The 25993-nt window shown below is 42.5% G+C and overlaps 1 protein-coding gene across 1 annotated transcript; it reads left to right on the forward strand.

Annotated features, from left to right (window-relative positions):
* The first annotated feature begins 1496 nt into the window (after nt 1-1496).
* On the forward strand, nt 1497-25940 carry klf5l (Kruppel-like factor 5 like). Its single transcript, XM_051078532.1, is given in 5 exon segments — nt 1497-1792; nt 11681-12130; nt 12132-12603; nt 13677-13736; nt 22602-25940. Coding segments are annotated over 5 exon segments (1302 nt in total). The 5' UTR covers nt 1497-1651; the 3' UTR covers nt 22781-25940.
* Nucleotides 25941-25993: the final 53 nt, after the last annotated feature.

Here is a 25993-nt window from a genome sequence, read left to right on the forward strand (position 1 = left end):
GAACTGTCTTGTTGAAATGTGCTGTACAAATAAACAAAATAGAGTGTTTTTCATGGCACCTGATAACTGGTACAAATGTGGGCCTGGTGCCCAAACGATAAAATCTTTTAACATTTAGGCGCAGCTAAATAAATAACAGAACAAACATGAACCATAAAGCCTCGCCCTAACTGCTTCATCGTGCCTCAAATCACTTTACATTGCCTCAGACTGATTCCAAACTGGTACCAACAATGACATCTAGTCATAGTCATGAGCAAAGCTCTCTCCATCAGTTTATATTGGCAGGACCGGTTGATGGAAGTGCCAGAATCAGTGGCAGATGTCAGCACTGACGAAAGAAGGTGCATCACGTTAGTATCTGATGCTTGAAGCTAGTTAAAACAGCGTCATCGCTGCTCGGACTGACAGTTGCGTAGAGCACCTGGCTGATCTCAGAATATATTTGATCAAATATTTTGGTCTATTTTTATTTCCCATATAGGGCCACGTCACTTTATGAAATTAAAGTTATTTTCTCATGTTGAGCCAAGGCTCTGAAACCCAGAAAATGACTAGAGATTTTTAAAGGTTACTACAGAAAACTCCTTTATATTAGCTCTTAAGTTTGACTTCCTGATCATACAGATGATTTTTGTCTTCTGTATGTGTCTCTGACTCCATCAGTCAATTCCTGTGAGTTGCTGTTCTTACTCACTGTGGCTTTATCATTTGCTGAATCTGCTGTAACATGCAATGAAACCAACAGTCACAGTAGCTTTTAACTGTTTCAACATTCTTATTTTTTCCCCGTTTTAATCAGAAGTGATGTATGAGTCCAATAGGGATGATGTATTTTTGTAGGCCAACCCAGAAGTTCCCTCAACAAAAAGCGTATGGGACTTTGGGTTTTGGATTATTGCAGAGAAGAAACATCCAAAGACCAAACATATTATCCCAGAAGGATTTGACCTACAACAGAGCAAATTTGAGAAATAGGCTACAGCCACAGTTCTACAAAGCTCTATTGTCTGCTACGTGCCAAATTTCACCAGCTAATCCCACTATTTCACCAGTCTATTGTTGAATACAATAGATTTTCACTACCTCCACAGCCACAAGTGAACCTTATCACTGTGACTAATTTATTTCTTTTTGTGTGATGGGAACACACATTATTGTACGACCAGGAAAAGATAAAGGATTTCCATTCAGCAGTTAGTTATTACAGAAAGTGCTGTCATCGAAGCAGAGAGGGAAGTTTTGTAAAAGCTGAGATCAACATTAGAAATAGATTTTGTAGGTACTGTGATATAGCTGTGGTTGTATGTGTGTGTATGTGTGGTTGAAGAGGCAGTGTTTACTCTGCCTGATGCCTTCCAGTTCTTTTCCTCCTCTCTGAACTCTCTCAGGTGAGTTCCGCCTTCCTCCACGCAGCTGATTGGACCGCGAGACCGATCCTCTGCTTTGATTGGCTGCGCTCTGTCTTGGCTTCCAGGTAGCAGGTCCATACTTGAGCACAGGTAAAACGTACCTGGGAGCCAGAGAAGAGGGGAGGGCTGTGGACTTACTTCGTAGCTTTCAGCTCCAGCAGGGCACAGTTAACATTAATAACTCTTTATGTGTCTAACCCAGATTCTGACAAGACATATTTGTTTAGGTTATCATTCTGATGGCAGCGAGTGTAGGACTGGTCATGAATCCGCCGCATACGACAGAAGAAAGGGCGGTTTTCACGCAGCTGAAGCCGGTGAGGATGTCTGGAGCAGACAGCGCTGAGGACGCGTCCGTCTTTGAGGACGTCAAACCCGGGGTGAGAGTCTCTGCCGATCCGCTAGGTCCAGCCGGACTGTCGGTGAACCGGAGGTCCGGCCTTTCCGGGTGTTATAGTTCTTAACGTGTAACAGGTTTTTTTTTTAATTTATCTCTAACTTCCAAGCCTTAACAGAGACTGACAGCAGGAGCTGCCTCAGTCCAAATAAAGGTAGTTTAGAGGATAAATAAAGCTGTTAACAACCATTTAATTACACATGCATTGTGAGCTTTCTTCTCCTCATTTATCAGACTGCTTTTACCTGTGAGTAGAAGCAGCTCACCTGTAAAAACAGGCAGGTTAAAGTCCTACAGACACCTGACATGTTAGTAAACGCAGGTAAAGTTTACCTGTCGGCTGTTTGGAGGAATTAGTGGCAGTTTTTCAAATGGAACTTTATTTGTAGTTGTGTCTTGAAGCAAAGATTATTTTAGTTGATTAAATGTGAGGTTGCTACTAGTTTACATGTTTTTTCGCTAACACACAATGCACTTGCATTGACTGTATTTTAAAACAGCTATGTTATTACATACTGTGAAGTCATGGACTGAAAAGGCACTGCAGTCTGTCAGCGCTGACATGTTTGAGAAAGCGATAACAAGCTTATTGTAGTTGTCTGTGCCGTTAACTGACATCAGACAAGCTTTGTATTTGTGCTCTGTGGCTGCTGTTAATACACTGAAGTAAATATCCTGCTGGTTTTGATTATTTGGATTATTTTGATTATTACACATAACACTAAGTTTGATCAGAGAGGAGCTCGGCGCATGTTTCCTGCTTGTTTCCTCAAATTAAAACATGGGCCATCTCTGCCTGCAGAAGCTGTAAAATCATGGGATTTGATCACATGATGGACAAGTAGGTTGAAGTTGAAACAAGTCTGCAAAATGGCTTCTTCTCCAATGATCGCTCTCCTTTGTAAATCTCTGTCCAAGATGAAGCTCATGAGTATTTGTCGCTGTGGTTCCAGAAATGTGTCCAAACAATTCAGGAAGTAGGTCACATGATGGTATCGCAGGTCACCGTGCATGAATGAATACTGGAGAACAAGTTAAACAATATTTTATGACCACCCGACCACCTCCTTTTGTTCAACATCGCGGCACAGACACGACAGCTGCATTAAAGTTAAATGGCTTTGAATTGTGCGTCAGCCCTGAGCGATCACAGCAGAACACAAACAGAAACCGGATGCCTTCAGATGGTGCTGAGTCTGGCCTCCTGCCATACGTTTGCTAAACAGGCAGCAGACCCTGAGATCTGAGGCTAAAACTGCTCCTCTGGTCCCACGTGACCGGTGCTGCAGATCCCACGGTGGATTTGATGGGTGGATTACAGCTGTATACAGGTGTTGGCTTTTATTCTGGCAGTGCCGATGCATGTGGATGTGATGCTTTGTCTTTGTCGTGTGTTCTACCTGCATGCAACACATTTCACACAAAGCATCATGTGTGGTCAGGACGGGCTTGTTGATTTTTATGCAAACAGTGGAAGGAAGGTGGTCACATGTTGAGGCTGTTTTGAACCGACTTAACGACGCTGCCAACTGGAGAGATGTGATCACAGAAGCTAACCAACGTCTCTCAGCAGCAGCCGAACAGAACGCAGATTTCTTTGCGGCAGTTTTTTCAAATGTAGGCGCTGCTGAAGGGTTACACAGCAAAATATCTATATCGGATCAGACTTGGTAATGGCAACCAATTTTAAATGAATCCCAGTCATGAAGTCAGTAAGCTAAAAACAGGTACAACAATGCTTGAGAACATAAAACCAGAAGCCACAGCTCATTACACCCGCTCTTCTCTCAACACTACAAAGCTTAGGGTTATTTCCAGAAGCTCTGTCAGTTATTGTGTCTCACAAGACGTCATCCTGTGTCTGTAGTTGGAGGTAGGAAACACTGTGTACCTTCTCTGCCTGCAGATCAATGACTGTCATAAACAGAGAAGTAGTATTTTATAGCCTAAATGAACTGGTTTGTGTGCTTGTTGGATTCCTTCAGTCATAATGTAACGCAGCTGAAAACCTGATCACGATCAGAGCAGCGCAGTCCCTGAGTTGATTATCATACGACAGATTCCTGAGAATCATCTAAACAGTGTACAGTATATTTTCATCATCATCTGTGATACCGAGCTGTTTTGCTTGAGACAAATTGTCCAACATTCAACTGCTTTTTCTCTTGTTTCATGTTGCTGGAACATGCAGTGCTTGGTGTTATGCAAAACATGACTTTGTCAAGAACAAAGAAGACAGGTTAAGTGAATTAGTCACCCCTCAGGCAAATTAATGCCAACCGCAGCAGAGAGGCTTCACCTTATGTGCCCCTGATTCACCACAGAGGTGCATGCAGTCGGTTCCTTAAAACACATTCCACACAAATTACAGTTTACTTCGATTCACCCCTTTTCTTTTCCTGTCTAGAAGCTCAACAGAAAGTTTTGGCCTGATAATGTCTGCCTCTCTCTCTTTTTTTTTTTGGCTCTCTTTTTTTCTCCTCTGAGACATGTCTTTGTGTCATTGTGTTGGTGCTTTAAAGAGCGCTTAACTCAGCCAGTGTCGTGACAGCAGTATGTTGCCCAACCTGTCTGAGCAGAGCCCGCATCTCCGCAGGCCGCCTCGAGGCAACAGAGAGATGATAAAAGCCAACCTCATGAGAAAGTCACAGCAGCAGCAGTGAAAGGCTCACAGGTTTCTGACTGTCTGAAAAGTAGTTGTCCTCGTTCTTTTTTTATCCGTGTTTATTTGTGGCAAAATGCTTCTGCTGCTCAGTAGTTTGTCAAAAACAAACATCCATCTATCAGTTCTCTCACTGATCTTTTCACCACGGCCACTGCACCTATGACTTTCTCTGCAGTTTTAAAATGAGCATCAAAGCCTCTGAGTGGAGTGGTTCATTGTAGCACATGTGACATGTAAGCTGTAAACACAAAACTGACATACAAGGCTTAACAACAAACAGCTGTCTCAGCCAGTGAACGGTGCATTCAGCAGCTAGTCGGGTTTCATTCAGTTGCTTTATCACTTTGTCATGAGGTAGATAAGAGCAGCAAAGACCAAAACAATGAGCTGAAAGACACTAGATGCTCAGGAGGGGAAACATGATTGGAAACTGATTAGTGTGGCTTTAAAACAGCAGTGGTAGATGCTTCTCTTGGATAACCTCTGAGGCACTTGAGGTATTTGAGTAGTTATACAGTGGCAGTTAGAAAACATCTGGCCACAGGCCATCAATCCAGAAAACTGTTCAGCAGCATCAGGTTTGTTGTTTATCCACGCTGGCAGTAAATCTGCCAGCTTGTTTAGTCATCATGTAAAGTGGTCAGGTTTGAGGTTCACAGTTTAACACATCATACTGTGGAATGAATCTGTTCACGTTCCTCAGCTGTAATGGTGGAATAAGTAACTGATATGAAACCAATTTCCAGATTCTTTGGTCATTCTATCACAGTGGGGTTTCCTGGAAGACTGAGCGTAGACGACATGAGAAGTTACAGAGTAACTTCATGGCGTCCAGATCAAGAGCATGTTGCCGGTCACGCCTAATGATTCCTGGAGATCAATACTCAGATATGGTTTAAACCTACTTCTCTTCAAAATGGTTTTTTTAACATTGTTCTTGAAGCTTCTTGTGTTTGCATTAATGCTTCTGGTGTCGCATGTTTCCTGTCATCTCAACCCTCCATTAGTGATTTTTTTGCCGGCAGACATTTTTCATGCAGCTGAAGGATGAAATGGTTTTGGTTTAGCTAATGATTTGACTTCCATCGCAGCACATGCAGCTGATTTGCATCTGTCTGCTGACAGCGAGTCCCAGCTCGCCAGAATCCCACATTGACTGCAGATGGGAAGAGCGTTGGAAAGAAACAACATTATGAGTGTGTTCTGTTCAGTCTTGTTGAACATTTAAGAAGAATTAGTTTAGACCTTTTGTCCTCGTGCATCTAAAATATTGATTGGATTTGATATTGAAAATTCAGTTTGAGGCAAAAGGAGACTTCCAGCTTTTAACTTAAGGTTTTTATTGCTCACTTCTTTTGCTAATATAACTGATTTAGTATTATTAAGCTCACAAAACTGTAGCTAACTGGAGGCCAAACTGTGCGTTTTTAAAAGTGGTGACAAGAAAATAAACACTACAAGTTGAATTTGCTCAACAAACCAAAAAAAACCACCTAGTGTCCTTTTAATATTGTGGTGCAGGTTTCATCACATCCATCCAGATCTGACCCCGACTGTCAAACAAGTCCTATAACCTCAGGACCACGTAAATACCCTCAGTATAAAATGTAGTGTAATGCAGTTTTATTGCTGCTTTGCTGTTATTCATGGTATTGGCAGAAAATGACATCACTGGCTGAAAAACAAGCATTTAATATGTCAAACTGATGAATGTGCAAACCCATAAATCAGCCTTGATCCTCCAGCAGAGTTTCAGTTTACCAGCAGACTGACCAGAAAGCAGAGATTCATCACTTGACTCACGCTGTTCTCTGGCGGGATTGTTTGGTCTGCTGATGTCATCTGTACCCATCATGCCCGGGCCGTGTCTCTGCACTAGACAACACATGCCGCCCGCAGACAGGCATGTTCTACTGTTTTCTAATGCCTGTGGTCTGAAAACTCATCTACTGAAGCTGCAAAATCTCTTTAATGACTAGCACTGTTAACTGTTGAAACCCCTCGTTCGTCTGGAAAAACAGTGAAAATTGGTCTGAAAACAAAAAGGTGAAGTCATTCCACAGAGAGAAGTTTTACTTCATCAACAACATACACATCTGTTGTCTTGATTAGGTTAGATTTCCTTCTGGTTTCCTTTTTGATTTCCATATATACATCTTTATGTTCAGTGATTATTCTTGAAAGCAAACTATCCTCAGACGAACTCTGGATCCAGGTCTGGAAATGCCCCCAGACCCTGCACCCACCCTTACCGCTAGCTAAATATGAGAAGGACCTTTTCTGTTTTGTGGGACAATAAAGAACAAAGAGAGACGAGAAATAAGAGACAGAAACAGACACGTGAGAGAGCTTATTGTTCAGTCAAAGTGTTAACCTGAATACTTCCTGGATATTTCCGCTTCAGTCCCAAAGAATTCTGACCCAAAATGACGTATGTTTACACAGTAATTAACAGGAAGCGTTGAGACTCTGTTGGAGAGGTGTTGCTTCATGTTACAGATGATTGCAAAGCAAAGAGCTGAAGTTAAGGTAATAAACACATGAAGCAGATCAGCAGAGCTTCCTAAGATATTTCTGTCCACTATGAAGCAACACCTGGATTACTTTAAACTATGAAAAACTCCTTAGTAAAACTGTTCACACACGTAAATCATACAGTGTATGTGCCTCTGTGTACATACAGTATGTATATATCTTCCTTTATGGACTGTTGTATCCCTTAATACTGTATATATATTGTATCCTTACAATATATCATTACATATACAGACTTATTTGTCATCTATGCTATATACATGTATCATTTACAGCCATAAACAGTGGCATAACAAACAGATCAAATGAAATGTTCCTCAGTTCAGATATATATCATCCTATATTAGAAATAAGAGCTAAGATAAGCTAAGCTAAGCTAATAAGAGGACTTTGACCACCCAGCAGTTACTCTTGTCTTTACTTGTCACTGTCCTGTAAGCCAAAACAAGCCTCCCTATCTCTCCCTTCATCAGTCGCCATAAAACAGCTTCTCAATCTCAAAGGTTTTATTTTTTTCCTCTGATGACCCATCTTGATTCCTGCTCTGTTGATTAACAGGATGGAGGACCAGCCAATCCCCCCCCCCCCCCCCCCGACACTATCAGCTCTGTCTTTTTATGGAGATCCAAAAGGCGAACTGCCACCTTTTCTCTGCATTCCTGAGAGCCATAAAGAAAAACTGATGTGCAGACGAAGCCATTTGTTTTACAGTTAGCAGGGGAGGGAGAGGGATAAAGACGGCAGACCCTCGTAGCTTGGAGGCTTTTGAGTCAGTCTGTGAAGATGACTGTGAGGTGTGAAGGTGACGTTGAGATGTGGAGATGTCTAACAAATTGTTGAGAATATTCTTTGTTGATCATGATGCACATAAAAACAGGTTAGACTAAAGAAGTGGCTTTAGGTGATGGAACCTCAGTCCTGACTGGTTAGAAACTGTGAACTCAGCCGATGAGTAGAAGCTGGAATCGACGGTGGAGATCTCGCAGTGAACATCATGTCTGCTTTTATTTTTCTCAAATTTATGCCATTGTGTGGTAACAAAGTGCACGCTGTTCACAATCATATCAGCTGCACTCAACAATAATAACTGTCAGCAAAAGCAGACAAGATGGTGGATTACTGTCTCACGCAAGCTTTTAGTCTCTGCAAGCTGATTTTTGTACCGTCAGGAAAGTGAATGGAAAACTGGCTGCAGGCCAATATGATGAAAACAAACATGGATAGCTGTGTAAAGCTTGTCCTGTTAAGAACATATAAAAGGTCCTTTAAGGATGGAAGTCATATTGGCGTTACATGTGGAAACTCCCACTCCATCCCATAAACCTGAGCAGAGCTGATAAGAAAGTGTTATCAGGCAGAATTCAGGATCAGGATTCATAGCAGAGCAGTTGTACATGTTCTCCAATCATTAACTCACTCAGTCTTGGCCTGAAGACATTCTACTTGTCAAGCACATAAAATCAGACAGAGACATTTTGAATTGTTTGCTTTGAGGTTGCCGTGCCTCTCGTTTAATGTATCAAAGATATTACTGACAAGACGCTTAAAGAAACAGAAAACACCAGATTTCCCCTCAGCTAAATCTAAACTAGCAGAGAACCATCAGCTGTAAACTCAACCCTTCTGTGCACATACATCCCAGAGAAGAAGCTAAAGAGAGAAATGTCAGCAGTGAGAAAAGATGCAGGCAGATCAGAGATCAGCAGAGTCTGACAGTGAGAAGGATCAACAGCAGGCCAGCAGCGGACACGGCCAAGGGCACCCACGGGTCATAGCTGCCAGCACCCCTCACCCCACCCCCCCAACAGCACAGACCCTGTTTGTGTCCTGTCCTGAGAGGCACACAGGAGCCCTCAGAGGGAAGGAAACAGAGAGGCTGTTTTTGTTTTCTTTTTTTCCCCCCTCTCAGTAAATACTGACGACTTTAATTTCACCAAGTGCTCAGATTGCACCGATGACAAGGTGGTGCGAGTTCACCAGTGATGAACGATGGACGTATTAGCCCTGAGGACACGACTGAATAAGCACACACACATTCACAGACATTTAAGCGCACACACAGACACACACACACATGCATATGTAAACATGCTAAAAAAGTATTTTCTCTTTCCCACTCTCTGCACAAAGAAGAGCGGTGAATAAAACCATGTAGAAGAAATGAGCTCGTTCACCAGAAACTCAGACGTTTTTAACTTTTCAGGGAAATTAAAAGCACAAGACGGAAAAATAAAGAATATATTTTGGACCAAGATGTTTTTATACAGAACATGCAGATCGCCTGAATACCTGCTGAGAAAGATTAGTTGTTTTGTTTGCTGGAACAATACGACAGCAGCAGCAGTCCACCTGCTGACTGAACCTGGTATCATTTATAGTAAAGTACAACTGTTTGTGTCAAAAAGAAACCAAAATGAAAGTTTAAGTGTAATCATTGACAACTGAAACTAAATTGTAACTCTGTGTGTGTGTGTGTGTGTGTGTGTTGACAGCGCTGGCACTTGAAGCAGCGCTGCAGAATAATAGCGCTGAAACAGGCCTTCTCTTCTCCTCTCTGCCTTTTGTTCCCGTCCAGACGCGACCTCGGACACATCAGCACCTCGTTAGGTCATTTGTCCCCAAAAATCATTTGATTCAGTTTCAGGACTCAGGTGAACACTCTGGGTTATGATCTCCTCTGGGAGGGTGGGGGTGGGTGTTCAGTTCATACAGTTCAGCTCTGATAACTTTCTGGTGCTTTGCTGCTCAAACCATACAGATACATTTAAACAAAGCATCATCAGCAGTTAGTGTCATTCTGATTAATCAGTTGATTATTGTGCAGGAGATTTTGACAGAGGGTTCTGATTAAATGAAAGTCATAAAAAGTAAATCAGTGAAAAGTATGAAGTCAGTCCTACATTATAGATGCATTTAGTTTCTGTGAATTCTGACGCGATGGAATGTTTAGTTTTTGTTTCCAGAGTTCTCGGAAATCTGGAGATTCCCCATCAGGAGTTTCTGTGCAGCTTCCTGATCATCCGTCACTTTGAATCCACTCTGATATCTTCTTCATATTTGCCACACACATTGACACACACACACACACACACAGCATCAGTTTCGTAATTAACTGCTCACGTTTCCCTCGTTGTTTCCTCTCCCTCTCTTTCTTGGTCCTTCTCATTTTTTCTGCTCTCTCTCGTCCCTCCCTTCATCCTGTGCCTGTTGTCACTGGGAGGATCACATTTGTCTGGCAGGTCTATTTTTACCTGACATTGTTTAGGTTTCTCTCTCTCTCTCATGTCTTCGGTCTTTGTTTTGGTTTGGCTGAGTGCTTTTTTTTTTTTTCCTTCATCTTCTTCATGCTTCCACTGACCACACCCATGGAGGAAACTCTGCCTGTTTGTGTGTGTTTGTGTGCCTGTGCAAAGTTCAGTGTGTGTTGGTAAGTCGGTGTGTGTCTGCACCTGCACGCCTTCATTTAAGTGCATTTGGCCGTGCATATGTACATTTGCTTTTTTGCATTTCTATAACACATGCATTTATACATGTGTATGTACAGAGGTTTGTGTGTGTGTGTGTGTGTGGTCCCCGCTGCAGAGATTCTTTACTTAACGGCTCGTGCACCTCTAAAGGAGCGGCTGCCTGCTTCATAGACTCTGAACGACACACACACAAACACAGGGACACACACGCCAGTAAATCACGATTAAGATCAGATGATACCGTCCGATGAACATGAGGACAAACACCTGCAGTTTATTTTCTTCTTCACTCCTCCTGTCCAGTCTTGTCACTTGAAAACCTCTTACGTTGTCTTTGTTGAAATACAACCGTCATGTTCTAGTTCTTATGTTAAATTAAATGGAGAAACCTGACACCTGGCCACACACACACACACACACACACACACACACACACACACACACACTGCATCTTACTGTGCATTATGCTTCTCGTGGTTTGACTGCAGCTTCCTCTCTTTATCCCACATGACACGTAAACCATCACTTCCTGTGTCCCCGTGGGTTTTTCCCGGGAAGCGGCTGTTCTATGGGATTATGTCTCCTAATGATAATGATCAGCACTAAGACAAATGTCTCCTCACCATTTGTTTTTATGACCAGGCAGCCAACAACAGTTACTACTAACAAGCAGCAGGTGCTTCATAGTGAAACACAGCAATCCCTCTTTATCTGTGTGTCCCTAATCCTGGATGTTTGTCAGGGCGGTGAGCTGCTCTGGGAAACAGGAATGTTAGGTATGAATGAGGGGAGGATGACAGAATGATGGAAGAGGAAACTCTGGTACCAACTGCTCTAAAAACTTTTTATCCCCTGGACTGCTTTCATTCCTCCTGAGATTTCTTTTGCTGTATTTGTCTGCTATTACCTGTGGAGTGGGTGGAACTGTGTCACATCCACCTTATCACCACCTGCAGCCCATTAATCTCACAAAATAATTACACTGGTTAAACAAATACTCCATTTGGGTCGATGTTAAACAAATACCACGCCGAACAGTAGCTGCTGCTGCAGATGTTTTCACAGTTTTCAAATCCTGCAACTGATCATTTGGCCCACAGTTGGAGTCAGTGGTGATGATGTAGTTAACTGAAAGGCACAGTGAGGAGGTGTAGTGAATTGTAGTTTTATTATCCTTTAAACTTCTCTTGTTTTCTCTTTTCAGATTCGACTAGAGTTGGACAAATACCTCCCCCAGGGAAACAGTCCTGTCTTAAGTTCTTCGACCGACACCACTGACAAAAAGTACAGACGAGAGAGCGCCTCTGTAGTGGACGAGTACTTCTCAGAGGACAAACCTGCCACCCCTTACAGCCTCAACATCAACGTCATCCTGCCCAGCACCACTCACCTCCGCACAGGCCTCTACAGGCCCAACACCAAGACCCTCACACCCCAGCAGATCAAGACAGAACCCGGGCTGGAGGTGCCCTGCTCCATCCCTACCACCACCACCCAGGCGCTGCCAGACTTCACCTCCGTCTTCAGCGTGCCGCCTGTAGTCAACAATGTTTTCATCAAACCAGACATGAGCTCTGGAGGAGTCGACGTGGCCGCGGGATCTCAACAGCAACCAAATTTGGACACAGAGCTTCACATCGGACCCCCGCCCCCCCAGCCAGCAGGTCTACCACATGCCCCTCACCAGCTGCGCCGACCTCAACATGACTCTGTCACACACCGGCCCGACGACACACGGCTCCCCGAACGGCAGGACCATGCTGAACCTCGGAAGCGTTGCATTGCCGACAAGCAACGGCAACTACATGATGGCAGAGCAACTTCCGCAGCAGCACGGTTACTACCAGGCCACTCCCAATTCATCCCAGCACACAGCGCCACACAGCCTGCCGCCCTCGCCCCCAAACTCCCAGCCAGGGAGCCCAGACGGCCAGGCTGAGCTGCTCAGCTTAGCATCCCAACCTCCGCCTCCGTACCAGCAGCGTCTGGGAGGGATTAAAGTGACAGGCCTGTCCCCTCATGCCATGCTGATGACACATGGTCAGGGCGTCCTGACGGGTCCCAAATACAACAGACGGAACAACCCAGAGCTGGAGAAGAGGAGGATTCACTTCTGTGACTATGCAGGTTTGTGCTTGATTTGTTTTTTCACTGGAAAACATAAAACTTACTCGGCTCAATTAGAGATGTTTCTGGGTAGCTGCCGGTGCTGCGGCGTTAAACTGACACGTCACACACAGTTGTTACCAGACGTGTCTTTTTATGTTATGCACACTTAGCACATCTTTGGTGATGTTACACTTTGCCTCTGTACTGTACTGTTGCAGTGAGCACAGCTTGTACCACTGATGTGAACAGGCCCTGAGGCAACACACAAAATTGTATGCAATCCAATATCTACTTATGTGCGCACACACACACACACACACACACACACACACACACACAGTAAATACCAAAGCGCTGCTGCAACACACAATCAGCACCTCGGTTTCTTCCACTTCAACAAAGAGTTTGATACAGAAATAACTAATGAAAACAAGTTTCAACATAACCACCCCAACAAGCTGGCTCAAATTGTCATCTACCAGTATCACTGTTGTGTAAATAAGCACCATGCCCAAAGCAAAAGCACATATGTAAATCTCTCACTAATGCGCCTCTCTCTCTCTCTCACGTGTTTAAACATACAAGACAAACGACTGTGCAGAAACAAGACTGCCAGCATACTTCACTCTGCAGCACCATTCATCTTCAATAAGTTAGTCTCATGTTAGACTTATCTCAGGAGAAAAATCTGTCAGGTGATAATTTGACTTGTCCCACACAATTTCTAAAGAAACAAGACAGATTGCTGCAATATTTAGACAATGAAAGCTGTCTGTGTAGCATCCAAAACTTAAGTTGCAGTGGAAACAGGTGACGTACGTCAGCACAGCGGCAGATTTTTCACATTTTGAGAAATTAAAGACCAACTTCATCTGGAGATGAACAAATGATTAAAACCAGCTTTCAGAAATGTATCCAACCAGCCAGAGGAAGCACATCAGCTGTTTGTCTGACACTCTGCCAACTCATGCCACCCACTGGGTCACACTGAGAAACAACGTAATAGCACTTTTCTGCTCTTGTATCAGCTTTATGAACAAGGTAAAGTTTGTCATTGTCAGTGTCTCATGATCTCTGTGATTCCTTCACAGGCTGCACCAAAGTTTACACAAAGAGCTCTCATCTGAAGGCACACCAAAGGACACACACAGGTGAGAAACTCTGCCCTTATAACAGGAACTGAAATATTGCCGTTTCTCTGCTGCAGTAGTTTCACACCAACTGTCCTTCAGCTTCCTCATGGGCAAATCTGAGTGACCAGTTCCACCGACTTGAACGAGCCGATGGTGAAGCATAAAGGAAGTCAGTTAGGGCAGCACTCTGCGCGATATATGATTCTAGATCTGATTCACCTCTGTCAGTAGACGCAGCTTTTCAGCCTCCAGTATGGAAGACTCATCTCAGGTGCAATGTTACCTGATTACACAAATAATAAAATACAATTTCAGGTTTGAAAAGTGAGGATTTAAGTTGATGAAAGCATGTGTGCGCGGCCCAGAGTCACACTATGGTCCTGAAAAACCCACTGTTTTGTGTGGTGGTCTCTTGAAGTATCAGCATTGATGAGGATTTGGAAGAAGTGTGTGTTTGGTCTTGCACAGATTCACCTGGTGGTGCACTGTGAAATCATGTTTACAGGCCTCTTTCAGTCCACATTTCTGAACTAATCCTGGGATTCAATCCGACGACAATCCTGTCACAGTCTCACCTCTGTTACTATTAAGCTCTGAGTCGGCTTCAGTTTATTTGTATATTGCATATTCTGTTAAATTGCCAGTTTCGTTACACCCAGTAACTATAATAGAGATGCACACAGAGAAAAAAAAAACAACAGAGGCAACGTTAATTTGCTCAAGAGTTTTTTGTTTTTTCTCCATCGTGTTTATACATGCTCATACCTGTCCTCCGAGCTTCCCCAGAGAGAGAGAGAGAACAAAAAAGGGAGGGAGGAGGGGAGGATGAAGCAAAGAGGGGGAAAAAAAGAGGGAAGACACGCTGTTAAAGGCCAAACCAGTTACTCCTGCTTTTCAGTCCCTTTTCAGAGGATGGAGGTGGAGGAAGAGTTGAGAGTGGAGAGTTTGCAGAAGCGGGGGCGGGCTGGTTTCAATGTTTTGGCTCTATGTAAGATGAAACCTGTGGATTCCCAGCAGCTTCAGACCTGGATGCTGGAGATTTACTCATGTGATTAACAATGCAGAGCTGCTGCAGTGTGAAAACAGTGACAGAGAGAGAGAGGGGGAGAGAGAGCATGAACACATGGATGAATGTGCATATAGAAAGAGATCTCTCTGTGGTCATAAACAGATAAGATCAAACTTTATGGATCCCAGTGGGGAAGTTGGGTTGTTGCTGCAGCAGGATCCAGCACAGCAGAAGACAGACAGACTGTAAAATATGCAGTGAGAATGGTAAACAAAACAAAACAGGACAGCAGTCAGAGCAGAGAAATGATGAGCGTGCTCTTGACACTTTGAACACATGTAAACTGAGGGAGGAGAACAGACTCATCATGGATCACACTGGAGGTCTGCATGTATTATCAACCAGGACACAAGTGGCAGCTGCACAGTCATGTAGGGTTTAACAGCAACCTGTATTATACACAGTGTACTGTCTTACATTCAACATCGCACTTAGGCTAAACAAACACACAGGTGGTATCAGCTTTGTTTTTGGCACAACACTTTGTCAATAGTTGAATCATCTGTGGCTGTCAGTCACAACTGTAGAATCATTCATGCCTGGAGGAGCTTTTGTTTTCAACATGATAAACTAATTTAACTGTCAAGCGTGTGCAACGGTCTCTTGAGATCCAGTGGACCATTGATTCCCAACCACTTTGGTCTCAAAACAACCACTCAGAGGCTGATGGTCTGTAGACTGTGGCCATTTCAACCAAAGAGGTTATTCCCTCTGGTTGCTTTAAATCAAATCATTTCACAGCCTTTTCTCTCCTGATAACCATCTCACGACCCCCTCTGTCAGTCCTGATGTTAACCACTGCAATAAGGCCGTACCCCAGGATCACTGAAGAGAGCTGCTCCTGTATGAATCAGCAGTCCCTGAAGAGAGAGGTTCTGGTCACTCTGAATCTTACCAACAGACTTTACTTGTGATCTGGCAGCACGAGGCCTGCCCGGTCTTGTTGTGCATTCAGTTGATGACTCATGAGTTGAGCATGTCAAGAAACACTGGGCTGACAATAGAAAATACTCCAGGCAGATCAAGCAAAATTAACAGAACCCAAACCAGACTGGGAAGATGGAGAGACCTTCAGACATATACTGCTTCTCTCTCTTTACTTTTCTCTACAGATCATGTTTTAATATGGTGATCTGGATCAATCATCATATTCCCATCTCTTTTAAACTGACTCACTTCCTGTCTCTCAAATAGACAGCTCACTATTCTGCGTTGTACTTCCTTCCTCAGACAAAATCAACTTTTGTCTTGTTTGGTTCACTGAACACATCTTAAATTCATACTCACAAAAAAACCTAGTGAAGTTAGATTTTGCTCCATAGTTACCCTTTGAAAGCCACTCATGCTTTATCTCTTGCAGAATTGATTAATGTAGCTCTCTGTTTGCCTACTCGAGTGGTCAAGCCTATTCACACCTTCAACTCATACAGAACACTGCAGCCTCCTCTCCACAGCAAACACTGAAGATAACACACCACATTATAGCCTCTTTACATCAGCTGCCAGTTGACTTAAAGATTTTTTATTGCCTTGCTCCAGACTCTTATTTTTAGTATTAATCCTAACAGTCTCTTAATGAACGTAAACAAGGGTGCAAACCATTTTTATCATTCTTTCCAGTGTGCAGCAGAGATCCAGTGTGTCACTTGACTAATTCTGATTAAACAATACAGCATGTGTACCTGCATGTAGGATTTTCTGGTGAACAGCCAGAGGGCACATTTCCACACCAAGGCCACCTACTTGTTACATCTCATGTCAGTTTACAGTCTTTTCTTAAGACAATAGGTGTGGTGTGTGTGTGTGTGTGTGTGTGTGTGTGTGATGAAATGCTAAAATATGCTACGAACCTCTCCTTAAACATTAGTGTCATTTTTTTCACCTGACACACTTCCCTTTTGCAACCCGCTTTTCAAATGTTGGTATGTACCAAACACTCTCATAGAGTAGTCATCTTTCCTCAAGAAGAAATCAAGTCATGCTGACTGCAGGTCCTCAGGTTGGTCAGTGACAAGCTGGGATTTAAATCCTCCATGTGTGTAGTTTGTATTTTCAGACCTCTCTTCCCACAGGTCAGAGACACAGGTTAAATGACCTGAAAACTAAGTTGGTGTAAATATGCTTCTGTACGTTAACACTATGGCCTATCTGGCGTGGCCCGCCTCCCACACAGTGCATGCTGGGACTGATGCTAAACTTGCATGAAATACAGCTGAAGCTTGGTGTATAAGGAGTGCTCCTCCCAGTCAGCCTGGTTAGCTCCAGTTTATTTTTACCAAATTCTCAACAAGACTCAACAACCATCCGACTGTAGGTTGCCTTCACAACCAGTGGTGGAATGTACTCAAGCTCCATGTTAAGTTACTTTGACTCGAGTATTTTCATTTTATGCTACTTCATTACATGTCAGAGAGAATGTCTATTGTTGTATTTAATTTGTTTTTAGATTAAGTTTCTACAGAAACGACATTAGGATCTTATAATCTATTAATCTAATCTTAATTTAATATTCTGGCCACACTAACAAATTACAACATTAATAAAAACCCAGGAATACAATGTATTAATATTAAAACATACTCTGAAAGGAGTTCTTATGGATAATGAAAACGTATTTTTGAAAGTCAAGCTTCAGTTCAGGATTGACTATGCACATGTAAAACCTGTGATGCAGTTGGTGTTCTTTATAGCTGTATCTGGAGGAGAGGATGCGGGCTAGGCTTCCGGCCAGCAGAGCCTCTGTCGCCTCTGATTTTACAGAGACTGCAGGAGCTTGTATGGAGGCAGATGGCCGCCCACCCTGAGTCTGGTTCTGGTTTTTCACACAGCGACAACAATGCACCATGATTAACCTTTGCTTTGCAGTTAATCTAATCACAGGTTTGTAATTTTAGTCAGGAAACAGTGTATCACCACATCTCACAGGCCAGAGCACATTTAAGCATCGATGTTATCAGTAGGTAGAGCAGCCATTGCCAAGGCCTCTACGCTCAAGCATGAACCACAAGGGAGCTGTTGGTGTGTATGTTGTTCAAGTCCATCACTATCAACTCCTCCCTCCCACTGGTATTGGGGGGGGGACCTTGACCACAGCCCCAGCAGCCGTTTGAGCCCTGCACATGGACTTTTGTAATTGTGTTAAGTGTGTGTTTGTACATCTGTGTATGTAAAGAGTAGAGTGCTATCAGGCTGATTAGAGAACCCTCCAGCCCTCTTCACAAACACTAACTGAGCTGATAAAGCCAAGAGGTCCACAATGAGTTTATGGGCGTCCTGGAAAGCCTGGAAGTGTTTGCTCTTTGACTCAGTAAAACCAGGCAGAGATGGTTATGAAATGCTGGTGTAACACGAATGGTTTGAAGATGAAGAAACTGAAAAATCCAGTTTCTCCTCAAAGACTTTTCTTATTGGTACATTTGCAAAAGTGATGGATGAGTGGGTGGAAAACATTTTGACATAACTTGCTGTGATTCTGACCTTTGTACTCCTGACTGTCAGCTGCATTTAGGAAATGAAATGAAGTTTAATGTTGGGCTGATTCCTGAGTCATTCTGAGTAAGACCATTAACTTAATGTCTTTATTTGAAATGTAAATTGACTCTTAAACTGTGCCGTGTCCTATGAAAGAGTCGTTGTGCTCACTTATCTTCTCCTTTTTAAAGTGAGTACTCCAATGGTCAACCATTTACAATTTTAAGAAAGAACTTTAAAGAAGAATTAAATGATGAGCAGCAGCACAGGACTAAAATAAATCTGAGGCCAGATTTCTAACATTTCCTTGAGTGGATCCTCTCGATTTTAAACTCATTTTCTTTAACTTTTAAACTTTATTTCCAACTTGAGATCTAAGTCACCTGTGATCAGAGCAGGAGTAGGTAGTTATTCACACAGCAGGTTCAGGATGTCAGAGACTTGAAGCCTCCTATAGAGTAAATATGTTCCTCATAAAGTACACAGCAGCCTGACAGATGCTCTCTGTCCTGGACTCATGTGCTGTTACACTGCCTGTACATATGAGTGTGTGTTTTGTTGTGTTTGTGTGACTGAGACTGATTTATGACCTATTCATACATACTTGTGTGTGTGTGTTTGAGATAAGTTTAGTCGTTTACAATTGGACCACTGATCAAACGGCTACTGACAGTTGTGTCGTTTGAGCATTGATGCCTTTTAGTTTGAGAAGACGTCCATGTTTTCAGGGAGAGAAGCTTCCTGATGAACTGAGGTGTTAGGTGACGAGAACAGATGCTAAAGCAGTGTGCTCAGTTTTAGGTGCTCAGATATTCTAGATGTGGGGATTGAAAACATGCAAATCTCAGACAGTCGTGTCAGTGTTTTTTCACTTTGTAGGTAAGAAGTCGATCATCTTAATCGACCCAAAACCTAAAGCTGTCCCTTCGATTAAAGGAAAATGAAAGCATCAGGATGGATGGTGGGGTAGGTTTTCACCTGACCTTTTGGCAGCTTGTTTAGGGAATATACGTATACACATACACACACACACACACACACACACCTCAAGTGTTTGTTCTGTGTGCATATGTGTCGTATTTCACCGGCCTGTTTGCTAGTCCCCAAGGATAATAGTCTGAGAGGCGGCTGTGCTTTTGACCTCGACAGAGCAGCTATAGAGCAAAACCAAACACACCTGCAGGTTGAGAGCCTCAGCCTTTTATAGACATTTGTACTCCACCTCCACACACACACACACACACCACACACACACACACCCCAAGTATAGTTCACTCTAGAAACAGGATATTGTCCAAATACGATGCTGGAGTGCTTCTGAGCCTTTGAAGTCGTTATTGATCCATTTACATAAAATCTCATTCACTCACAAAACCACATGAAGCCTTTTAATTTATCCTTTTTTCCCCACTCTTATTGTCCCCTGTCTGGTGCCGCCACCCCCCTGCTCTTTGGACCCCCTTGCTCCGCTAATGGCTGTCAGTAAGTGATTGATTGTCAATAGCAGAAGCTATCTAATCAGCACTAACGGGGCCTATGCTGGTAATGAGCACTTAATGACCCGTACGGCCAGAGACAGTCACGCTCCCTCAACACCGGCTCTCTGCAGTTTAACCAAGGACGCAACTTAGAAATGAGATTTAGGGGCATTAAACATCCACAGGATTGCAGTGTTCTGGGTCGTGTTAAGACTCAACACTTCTGAATAAACCCCACATTTCTTGAGAAAGATGAAGGACACTGAGCAAACATTACAAGACAAAAGCTGATGATAAGTCGAGACTGGATCCATTATATCCAGGAGTGATCAGACATGAACTTCTACTTTTGGCTCTGGAACGTATGAACCACAGTTTGAGGAATCTGGCTTCAGCAGAATTTTACTGTGCAGCTATCTCCTTTTTGGTTTTGTTTGTGCTCATACCTTACATTGATTCCCAGACATTAATTTCCACCTCTGCTATGAAAGATGACTTTTTTTCGTTGCGCGCATACCAGCCTATTCAGAGCTTTTTCTCTTTGTTGATGATTAGCTCACTGTTTGGCAATAGCACGTTGGCACAGCAAAGAAAAGTCAATGTTTGGGTGGAGTAGGGAAGGGAAGGGAGAGGTGAGCGTCGAGTCGAATTTACTCGACTTGTTATTCTTCAGGGCTTTGAATTCACATTTTACAGGTTCTCTCTCTTTGTACCTTGTTTCTAAAACTGTATATAAACCATTGTAACTGTAAAGCAATGGGATTTCCTCAGTGATTAAGTGCAGGTGTAACGATCAGTTGAGTGAAGTATTACTCAAAAATAAAAACAAAAAAAGCTCACTGCAGGTTAGTGTGGTTTCCTCTAGACAAACAACGCTGTGTTGACATTCAGTGTTTGACTGAAAAGCCTCGTCTGTGTCCTTCAGGTCTAATGACAGATGAACAAGTTTCCCTCTTCAGAAAACATCTTTCATATTTTAAATGTTAGCATTGTTTACATCCAATCTGTCGTTTGGTGTTGACAACTTGTTGAACCAGGTTTCTGTAGCACATCCTGATGTGATTTTGTTTCTGCTGGTCTCAGCTCAGTGTTTCACCTCATGAAGGAAGTTTTTCAGTTCCTTACAGAGGAACCCTGCAGGCATGTTGGGAATTATTCCAGTGGGGAGGAAATTCAGAAACGGACATGACTTGTGAAAAAGGCTGATTGCCTTGATGATTAATGAATAACCTCATGAGTGCTCAGAGTTTTGTGTCAGGAAGTTGAAATGATATTGAAATGACTGAAAAAGGTCGGTCACAGAGAGTTCAGAGTTCCTACAGGATTCAGGTGTGAATGAGGTTTTACTCACTATAAACTCAGGTTCTGTTATTTATTCCTCAATCACTACACACACTTGGTCTGATAATGACACTATACATAAAAAGTGTGTCAGTCAATATATTAGGCGAACAGAGTGAGCGTGACGCGTGCACACACACACACACACGTAGCTGCTGTCAGCTCCTACAAACTAGCAAAAGTTAACTCTTGTAGCTGTGATGGTTTGTGATTTGTCATCGTTTAAGCAAAAAAAAAAAAAAAAAAAAAAAAAAAAGGTACTTGAAATCTTTTTCTCTACCAAGGAAAATCTCGCCCATTTGTTATAACAGACCAGCACAACCTCCACATCCTGTTTAACGGTGTGTATGTGTGGGTGTGTGTGGCACCTGACCCAGTAGTTGAGCCCATTGTCTCAAACAGCACACAGTGCAATTCAGTCTCACCAGTCAGCTTCATGGAAATGAGCGCAGTATTCACAGGAGTGAACTGTGAAAACCACAAGCACACCGATGCATTTAAACATGTCTAAATAGTGATTACCCCCCGTTCACAAGTACAGCTACACACAGGGTCAGACACATTCTCACTCACACTTTGAGTTTCATGGTGAAAGGACGTCATTTTCACAACCTGGGTTTTGTTTTTCCAGTGTTTTGCCATGATTCTAATCATTAATAAGATCAGCCAACACCACTGCAACAAGGCAGGAACAAACAGGTTTCAGCAATTATTTAGATTTAGGATTAAAATGAGGGATGAATGACAAAAGGAGAGCAGGGATGCAACACAAACAGCAGACCGGTGACTGTGAGTTACTTGTTACCCCTAACACACACAGTTTGAACCCAAAACAAAATAAACCTCTCAGACTGAACAACAGCATGACCAGCTGCCCCCACACACCACGAGCCTCTCGCCTCTACTGCTGCCACAGGAGCTTTTAAACACTTCATCCAGGTGCAGCTCATTGATCATTGATCAGGCAGCAGCTGGGTGGAGCTTCAGAGAAGACAGGAGGGGGTGGAGACTAACAGAGCACCAGCAACACATGCAGCATGATTCAGAGGACAAACATGTAAATGAGGATGATGTGAGAAGGATCATTTGATCCGGGTGATTTCTCACATTAACGAGTCTGATGTTTAACATCCAACTATCCAATCTTATATGTCAAAACTGCATCAACGCCTTCACTCAGAGGGTTTTCAGTTGGCTGCATTAGCATGCGACATTATGTTTGACAAAACTAAACTGGTAACTGATGAATTAACACAAAGGATTCAAGTCTGTGGAAGCTGATTTTCATCACAAATCGATTGACACCCATGGAATAAATATATTTTTTAATATATTTATATCATCACTTGACAAATATACAAAGACACCAGTATGGTCAGTCAAATAGTTTTGTCTAGAATGTGTTAGAACCAGACTAATGCTGAACTGGACCCCTCATGAATGTTATTAAAAAGAGACGAAAATTGTAATTACTGGAGAATGTTCTGTACAGTACTGACTCCTCTGTCCTCCTCTGTCCTGCAGGTGAGAAGCCGTACCGTTGTACATGGGAGAACTGCGACTGGCGTTTCGCCCGATCAGATGAGCTCACCAGACACTACCGGAAACACACCGGGGCCAAACCCTTCAAGTGCATCGCCTGCAGCCGCTGCTTCTCGCGCTCCGACCACCTGGCCCTGCACATGAAGCGCCACCAGAATTAGCACAGACATTACTGTACATATATACACACATTCAGTCACACAAAAAGTAGTATCCAGTATCCAAACATGACAGCCACCTGAACCGATACAGAACCCAAAATCATCTCTGTGTTCGTCTAACATGAGTTGAGTGATAGCAGGCATCTAGCAGAAAAATAACCACTGCTGACACAGGTAGTTGTTTTGACAGGTGGGAAGCCAGTGAGGGATCACATCCTCTCTGCTGCACCTACGTACTGGTCAGAGTTGTAGTTCGTTTGATGGATGGATCTGAGGGAGGGAGAGTGAGCTCTCCTAACACTTTATGATCTCCTGGTGAAATTCCTCCCTGAAGCAGCACGTAGGTGTATCAGAGGAGGCACCTGGTGCTTTACACCGTCTGATCTCAAGATTAACACATTAGCAGACATTTCAGGTGAACTGCTCTTGTATTAATTAGCTGCTCTTTGACCTTTTATGGAAACAGGGAAAGCAAGTCCAGGTATTTGTGAACATAACTGCCAAGCACGGCTGTATAGCATGCAAAACTTTGTGCTATTTAGCTTTAGAGCTACTCCAGGTTCTTATTTTCTCCTTTCTGAGATAAAGCTGATCACCTGCTATCAGTCAACATGATGTTTGTTGAGGTGTTAACACCAGAGCTAATGATCTACCAGGGACTCAGAGATGGTTTTGGTGTTCTCCTGTCTGAACAGTTCAGGTGTGTTGATTGATGAACATTCACACACACTTAACATTAGAACTGTGTGTTAGGCTCCAATGATGGATTTGGGACTCTGCCTCATTACATCCTGGACACACTTTCTTCTTCTTTACAACAACAAAATGAACTGTTTTTCTCCCACAACTCTGCTGCCAACTTTTGTCATTTTGAGGTACGAACTTTCAAGGAGAGGTGGACACTTGTGTAAATATTTGTTAATATGTGTGGATATGTGTGTTTGAGAATACAACGAATGTATTGAGATTTATACTTGACATCTTTTCTTCTTTTCTTTTTTTTTTTACATTGAATGTTAATATGAGTAATATTCCACGTTGAAACTTCCTCCCTTTAAGAGTAAACAAATAATCAACAGACGCAATCAGAGAACTCTCCATGGAAAAGTTAATAATCGCCTTGCTATGCCTGTTTCAGCACAAGTAATACCTGTCGAGCTCAGAGCGTGGAGCGATTTGCCAATGTTTGTATCCATGACTTTACCTGTTGCCAGGGTGACCAACCTTCTTTGATGACGGTTTGCGGTTAGCTTACAGTTTCTATTCAGCACTGTTTTTATCCCCCCTTTTTTCCTGCCTCTCCTCATATTTGTTCAACACTTCAACTCAAGAAAGGCAGAAATGGTTGTACAGACCTCTTATGTAATCACTCCTTATTGTTCTGATGTAGTGTAGACTCACGGGTCATGGAGTCAGTCCTGTTAACCGGATGAACATCAGGTTAACGTTCACTTGATTACATGACATTAATTGTCAGTTGTGGCGTCTTCCAGCTCGGAATGCCCGCACATTTTTGTGCAGTGGTGTAAATGTTATGCTTGCAGGCAACGGGAATAACAAGAGGAAAAAAAATATGTTGCCCAGTACAAATCAAAAGTTTGATTCCATGACCTGAAACTGTCATGATTAGGTTTTGCCGAGGATTGGATTGAGAATTTGACAAATCTGTATTTTTTTTACTGACTGAATAATCAACTTTGTATTTTATATGAAATTTGTTCTCCCTGAGCATCACCAGCCACCTTCTCTCTTTTGGAAACACTAGTGCAAAAAGCAGGCAGTGATACTCCTGTGTTACCAGTGACAGCTTTGAAACATGAGCACATGATTCTGTTTATCCTTTCCTTGTGGTATAGTGTATCAGACTGTAACAGCACATCCTTTATTGCAACTACGACATCATTCGCTCATCCAGTTTTTGAACAAAATTAAAGCTACAAACAGCAAACCAGTGCAAACATGACGCTCCTGGTAGCTGTCAAAATAATTCAATTCAATTTAGTTACATTTTTACGTCTTCCAATTGATTGGTCTCCACCAATCAGAGGTAGTGAAATACATGATCATCATGGCAGTGAATTATGTTTTCACCTGTTTTCGCGACAGACTGTTTTCTTCTGCCTTCTCTTTTCTAGCACTTAACGGCGAGTCAGAATATTAAAATTATGTGTTGTCCCCATGCATAAAGAGCGCCATTTCTCCACAAGGATATGTTTAATTATTGTGAGACTAGCTCTACACCTACTGATCTGTGCCACCTACAGGAAAGGAAAATAACAGCAGCAGTATTTGTGATATAAAATTTAAAATGCACTTGCATAATCACAAACTCCATCTATAAAAGGAGGAGAAACTGCATTTTTAATGCTCTTTTCCTATAGGCAGCACAATAGTTTGAAATTTGAAGCAGCCTGCTATTTTCCATGCCACCACTTTCCTTCTCTGTAGGTGGCAATGGTTTGAACGAAACTGCAAGTCTGAAACTTGGCGCTCTGATGCAGGATGTTGCTGGACAAACTGTTTTCAGGTGCTTTGTATCAGTGACACTGAGTCTTTGTTCTTTCTGTTGCGAGCAGGAACATCGAATTGGCATTTCTTTCACAATAAGAGGTGGATGATGCCAGAACATGTAGACATTCACAGGAACATCTTTTAAATTAGTTTGGTTGATTTTATTGCCATTGCAACCTGATTCTGTTTATACTGTGCTGAGGCTGTAGGATCCACCCACATTCACAGAGGTGACGCATTGGCCTGTCCGATGTGTCTTCATTTAGGGGAAAACACATCCTGTTATTTCAACAGTTTTATTGTTTTATTCTTTCTTCCCAAGGAAACAAGTTCTCCTGTCTCTCTCAAGGAAGGAGCACTGACCATCTACTGTGTACATAACTGTAGCTTTAGTTTCAACAGAAGACTTTGTAAATATTTGTTTGGTTTTATTTCCTATTATAATATTGATTTTTTTTTTTCTTTTTTATCTAATGGGATTTTAGATCGGTTTTATGTGAATACTTGTTTAATTTTGCTTGGTTTTGATACATCGTCTGTGAGAGAATTTTATGTCAGTTCATGTAAAATTAATAAGAACAATGGTTTATTTTTTGTTTTCTGTGTGTGCAAGATGCTGCAATGAGATAATAAAAGGACTCATAAAATACTAGTGGATCGTTTTCTCGTTTCTTTGATCTTAGGATTTTTGGTCCCACTTTT

Source organism: Lates calcarifer, linkage group LG20, assembly GCF_001640805.2.
Source record: "Lates calcarifer isolate ASB-BC8 linkage group LG20, TLL_Latcal_v3, whole genome shotgun sequence".
NCBI lineage: Eukaryota > Metazoa > Chordata > Actinopteri > Centropomidae > Lates > Lates calcarifer.